Genomic DNA, 6,115 nt, shown 5'->3' on the forward strand with positions numbered 1-6,115 from the left:
AGACAAATTTTAAACCGAGCCTGGTGAAAATTAAATTTAAACCCTCTTTTACCGTGAGCAAACGTATTAAAAAATATATATTTTTTTCGTCTTTTTTTTACCAATCAGTAAATATCTGAAATCAAAAATATAGAAAATGCATCTTAAAGGTGTTGTTCTTCAGACAATAACACCATTATCTAAAAGGAGACAATATGATAAAATCCTCAGACTAGCTTTGTGTATTAGACAGAATGTAATCGTAGAATTAATAGATTTGACACATTGCAATTATGAGAAAAGTATTTCAAGTATCCCAGGTGCAGAATACATTTGTGAGCATGTATTGTTACTAAATACTTAAAAATATCTTTAGAAACACTGACCATATTTGGTACTTTAGTTCATCTCCACAACCCAAAATGACTTTAATTCCCAAATAATATAGAATTATTTCTTCAGTAATGTATTAGTCAAGGATAAGGATTTAATGCCAACATTGTCTTCAAGTTGAGTTGCTGCATCTGGACTTATTTTCCTCTTAAAATGTCACGCTACTCATTTATGTAAGTCCATCAGTCCATTCCAATAACACTGTAAAAATATTGGAAAAAGTCTGGATCGTGATTTTTGTTCTGCTTTGGTTGAGACTGCTGATAAATATTTAGACCCAATCGGTTCTCAATTTTTTAGCTAATAATTCCTTCTTCCATTAAGATTCATTTATATACATAATTATTCTGTATGAGGTACCTTATTCTGTACTGTTTTGTCTCCACACAGCTAACAGAGCTGAACACATTCTTCCTCAAACACATCTTCGTTTTTCCTGCAAGTCACGCTCTTAGCTGGTGCCGAATCCTTTTCATTGGCATCATCACAGCTCCAACAGTGAGGTACACACATTCATTATTCTTTATTTGACTTACATTTAAAGGAAAAGAAATGCAGGGGAACTTTATCTTTTTCCTTTTTTTTTTCTTCAGGCAGTATTATGCATACCTCACTGACACGCAGTGTAAGAGGGTTGGGACGCAATGCTGGGTCTTTGGGTGAGTGATGTTGTAGATATTTATGAACAGATGTCATATTAGTTTCATCTCCTATTGGAATCATGATGTTTTTTTCCTTCCTGCTGTACCGCACAGGGCCATAGCGTTTCTGGAGGCGTTGGCATGCATTAAGTTCGGACAGGACTTATTCTCCAAAACCCAGATCCTGTATGTGGTCCTTTGGCTGTTGTGTTTGGTAAGTCTCAGTCTGTGTCATAGTCAGGATTATCCGTTCATAGGCCGTCACAGTTTGAAATATATGTATTTATTTTTCTACATCTCGAGCTCATTCCTGATTCTCAGCGTATGATTCGACTTTAACATTACTGATTTGTTTTTCAGGCCTTCATTACATTCCTGTGTCTGTATGGAATGGTGTGGTATGCAGAAACATATGGTCCGAGAGAAAAGGTATGCTGGGACACTTAAGCTTTCTTTCACACCCTCTAAAGAAATCTAGGGCTTCAAAAAAGGAATCAAAAAGTGGGACTTATTGAGAAAAGCAACGTTTTATTAAAGTTTTTATGATTCACACAGGGCTGCTTTTCTTTGCTTCAGAATCTGCTGGAATTACAATAATTATTTAAAGGTTAACAGTTGCATACTCACCTAGAGCTTGTTAAGATTGTCCATGAATTAAGCTGACAGGAAATATTCAGTCCAACTCCAGCTGAACTAGACACACTTCAGCCATAAGAACATTTTTCTTTGCCTGTTGTGACACATAATTGGATGTTTTTTCTTTTCTTTAGATACTGGAGAACTGTATTTTGCCCTAATCTTCACATTTTTCATGAAATCTAAAATAATGCATTGAGCTGTTTTTACTTGACTGCATTTATAGATATAGTTGATAGGGCTGTAACGAGTATCTGGATGCTTGTATACTCGCAACCTGCTCCAGAAAGTTTGAGTACGTATATTCGCGATGTCAGAAATTGTAGATTTGCGATCTTTATAAGTATAGTAGAGTGTAGTAAAAATAGAATAGATTTGAAGTTTATAAACTAAAACAAAGCTGGATGCGCTGCACTACTGTCACCAGAAGTGAACAAATCTTCGTGTGGGTGGAGCTTCCTGTTTTCAAAGTAAAACGAGTGATTTTTTTTTCCATTCCAAAGATGAGACTGAAGTTCTATGGAGCTAAATTGGGGCCAATATTATTTGAAACCCAAATAAAACAAATTGAAAAAAAAAATAAAAAAACAAAAAATTGAAACATTTTTTTTGTTTTTGAACTGGAGCTCCATCAGTCTTTTTTAGCCATTTTATGCTACATTGATCTAATTTTTAGTTGAACTAGAAATTTAAAAAAGTACAGTTAGTCAGACCATGAAACAGTCGAGGTTTTCCAAGTATCTGATCTGTCAGAATACAAGAACGGTTGCATAAGATCTCTGCTCTGTTAAAAAAAGCCTGTTGTGTGACTTTAACCTCTTGTCCCCTCACAGAGCCTCTCTGAATGTGAGGACAGTAATTACACAGAGTCTCCTGAGCATGTGTCAGAAGAATTTAAAGGTACACTTACATCACTGTTGTTATGAAAACACAACAAACTTCAGTGAGATCTGATGTCTGCAGTAGTTTGAATGATTTAAACAGTCCGTATTATTTCTTTCATCTTCATGTTTCAGGAAAACTAGACGTGGATGGTGACAGTCCTACACTTAGGAGAAGAGGAACAGGCTCGGGGAAGTCCAAATCGATCAATGGCTTCGACAGCCAATAGTGATTGAGGACAAAGTTTGCTGTCAAATGACTCTGGAAATGGGGTAAAGATTATACAGGTGTAATGGAAGTCCAAAAAAAGAAAAAAAAAACAAATACGACCCCACCGGCCATTGAAGAGTGGCCCCAGCAGAGAACAAGTGAACGAGCAGATCCATGTAGTGTTATCAGGAGTGAACAGCGGCTTAGGCTAACGCAGATGGGGTTTGCCCTGACGCCAACAAGGTCCTCAACCAACTAATTCCAGGTTTCTTTGATTGACCGTAACTATGTAGGAGTGAAGGAATAAAAACTGCCTATTCTAGATGTGACTGCATGCTCTTTGTAGCTGATATTACACTTTCAATATGGTAAATGTTAAAAAAACTGTACATCTATCTGACTGGTGGACACCAGCTTTAACTACGGTATGTTCGGTTCTGCACATTTCACTGTTAAAAAGCCATGATTGTGAAATAATCACTTTGAGTTCGACAGAAGTCCTTTTTGTTTTTTTATTTACAAACATTTGTCACTGATTATCTGTGTAATAGTTGTTCCTGTTTTTAACTTGAATATGGGAAGGATTGAAATTCAAGACTTTGCTGTCAGGATCATCAGTGGAGATTTGTTTTAAACACATAATGATGCAAAGCACAGTTGAAGCACTTTGCAGAATGTTTCCTTTAAAACTGTATTGATTTGTAATGTTTCAGTATTTTTGTGGGCCATTGTGATTTTGAGTGACCTCCCTGTGTCAACCAACCCTTTTGTGGCTGCTATCATTTTTATTTTTTACATTTTACTGTACTGACAAAAGAGGGCAATTATCCACATTATTGCATGTGTTGTCGACTTTTTTCCTGTTGGTGTGTTAATGACACTTTTAATATACAACTGCATGACTGATTCGAATCAACCGGTTTGGTCCAAACATGTTACAAAGTCGCACGCCACACATTGCTCGTCTTTTGTTTTTATTTCACCCCTTGTGCCTGTTGTTGCATAGAAATTCATTTGTGTGTGTGTTTTATCATTTGTGTGTGCTTTGTTGAAAGTTTAACATTCAGTATCATCTCCACACTAACACGGCCCTCGTGATTTTTGACAATCCAGACGGTGACTGAAGAACCGGGCTCGTGTTTGACTGCAGGCATTATAAAGGGTACACACACTGTTTGTGGAGTTGGATTTCATGTCATTTGCCAAAAAAGAAACAAAATCAGAAAAAGATTATTGCTGTTGTGTCAACTGTGAATTAAGGCAGCCCATTAAAAAGTTTTACATCTCCTCTAGAGAGTTGTGTATAATATTTGGGTTTGGAATTGGATTCTGAGAACATTTACTTTTCTTTTTTGACTAAGAGTAACTTTGAAATGTTCTTCCTGGAATCCAGAAGGGCATCATACTGCAGCTGCCAAGAACTTCTGGATTGGCTGACTGGAGCTCTGCCCATCAGAGATCAGATTTCCCTCCGTCGGCACACCGTGAAGCTCAGACAGAAATAGATGTTTCAAGTTGACCTACACAGGAGCGTTAGACTTTGTTTTGAAATCAGCACCAGTGAAGTCCTTTATTTTGTAACTTAAAAGTAATATCTGTGAGGAACTGGAGTGGAATATGATTTTTTTATTTTTATTTTGAGTGAATGAGTTTTTTTTTTAATTTTCCACTCTGCTTTTGCTTATTTTTTTTTATTATTTTACATCAAATGTTATGGTCACTTTAAAATGTGCAAACTGATTTCCAGTGGAGGGCAGCAGAGAGCCTTTGTTGAGATTAAGATACCACGTGACCATGTAGGCCTCAAAGCAGGAGGCACGTGTTTACACAGTACCATGGAGGCCCTGTGCTCTCATATCTATGCATCTGACTGGGTTTTTGGTAGTCTGTGTGAACTAACTAAATATTTAAAGTGTCCATAGGGGTGCATCAGTCATCATGGACAAGAGTCCTGGTCTGCCAGGATGCAGCTACCTGAATCCTGAGAGGACGCTCGGAGAGATCCAGATCAACTTGCTGGAGTGCAAAGTCTGCTTTGAGCCGTTTAATTCTCAACAGAGAGGAAGAAGACCGCAAAACCTTTCCTGTGGCCATGTTCTCTGTCTGGAATGCATCACGGCTTTGTCCCACCCTCTTCTGGGGAAGCTGGAGTGCCCATTCTGTCGACAGCTGTGCAGTGTTGACAGCACGTCTCCATGCCAGGCTCTTAATGACTTGCAAGAGCTTGTATTGTCACGGAGGCCTTCTTCCCCCGATCATCCTCGCAGAACCTCTGGTCTGACTGGCGCAGCTCTACAGCTGCAAACTTCTTTCGGTGGATGGGGGACTCTGGTCAACCCCACTGGAATTGCTGCTTTGGGGTCTTCAGGGACATTAGTTATTGTTCACGATGGAGAGAAAAGGGTAGTGGTTTTCAGCTTACTTGGAAGGAAGCTACACAGTTTTGGGAAAAAAGGAAAAGCTGTGGGAGAAATCTGTTACCCAATGGATGTGGCGGTGACTCCAGCCGGCTACATTGTGGTGACGGATCCAGGGGACAGAGCTGTCAAGGTTTTCACCTCCAGGGGGAATCACCTAATAACAATCAAGGACTCCCTCCAGTTGCCCTGGGGTGTAGACACACACATCTCTGGGCACCTCCTGGTCTCAGACGCCCAGGCTGGGATACTATTCAGGATGAAAGTGGACTACACTCAACGTGTCATTGTGGAGAGTCAAAAAGCCATCTCAGATCTTCAGTGTCCCAGAGCGGTGGCGTGCTGTCGGGTGACTGGAAACACAGCGGTGATGGAGCACCCAACCGACATCACACATCCCACAGAGTGCCGCCCATACAGACGGCTGAGAGTATTCACAAAGGACTTCCACCTCCTCTACCAGACCGACAGTTTCAGCCTGACTCTGCAGTCAACAGTACAGCTGAACATGTCAGCTGTGATCTTTGATGGAGATAGAGATGTAATAGTGACAGATGCAGATCAGGGGTTGATTTGGAGTTTAGGGAAGCTCAAAAATGGCCCAGTCCTAGCTCCTCTTGTGGGGAATCATCTCATCAGACCTGTTGGCTTGGTGTTACTAAATGACATGCTCATCACCCTGGATGGTGGTGACCACACTGTGAAGATTTTCTCTAATAAACTTGACTAAAACATACATTTAAAAGCATGCATTACATTGGTTGCATTGGTATGCATTTTCTTGGTTACAAAGCTTGTTAGATCTTAACCCAAAAGAACCCCAAACCTTTTTTCTTGAAGAACCACTACAATAAAACTCATGTTTTTGGTGTTTTTGATGTGTTCTTGTAGCATTTGTGTCATGATGGAGGACATGTATAAAATAATTTAAAACTAAAACTGTTCTGAGTATTTCTT

General features: G+C 39.3%; 2 protein-coding genes across 2 annotated transcripts in view; both read left to right on the forward strand.

The window, feature by feature from the left end:
* ptdss1a (phosphatidylserine synthase 1a) overlaps positions 1 to 4,029 on the forward strand; it is an 8,647-nt gene extending 4,618 nt beyond the window's left edge. The window contains exons 8-13 of the mRNA XM_024268291.2: positions 763 to 875; positions 966 to 1,031; positions 1,128 to 1,227; positions 1,374 to 1,442; positions 2,483 to 2,549; positions 2,666 to 4,029. Of these exons, the coding sequence (XP_024124059.1) occupies positions 763 to 875; positions 966 to 1,031; positions 1,128 to 1,227; positions 1,374 to 1,442; positions 2,483 to 2,549; positions 2,666 to 2,760 (510 nt within the window). The 3' untranslated portion in view covers positions 2,761 to 4,029. The remainder of the gene's footprint in view (positions 1 to 762; positions 876 to 965; positions 1,032 to 1,127; positions 1,228 to 1,373; positions 1,443 to 2,482; positions 2,550 to 2,665) is intronic.
* A 117-nt stretch (positions 4,030 to 4,146) lies between these two features.
* Positions 4,147 to 5,896, forward strand: LOC112143997 (E3 ubiquitin-protein ligase NHLRC1). The gene has a single exon (XM_024268292.2). It carries the CDS (start codon positions 4,680 to 4,682, stop codon positions 5,886 to 5,888), a length of 1,209 nt encoding a protein of 402 aa, XP_024124060.1. The 5' UTR covers positions 4,147 to 4,679; the 3' UTR covers positions 5,889 to 5,896.
* Positions 5,897 to 6,115: the final 219 nt, after the last annotated feature.

Source organism: Oryzias melastigma, linkage group LG16 (genome assembly GCF_002922805.2).
Source record: "Oryzias melastigma strain HK-1 linkage group LG16, ASM292280v2, whole genome shotgun sequence".
Taxonomy (NCBI): Eukaryota; Metazoa; Chordata; class Actinopteri; order Beloniformes; family Adrianichthyidae; genus Oryzias; species Oryzias melastigma.

What these genes read in the sequence shown, in the direction of transcription:
- LOC112143997 (XM_024268292.2), top strand. Translation starts at nt 4,680, where the DNA reads ATGGACAAGAGTCCTGGTCTGCCAGGATGCAGCTACCTGAATCCTGAG.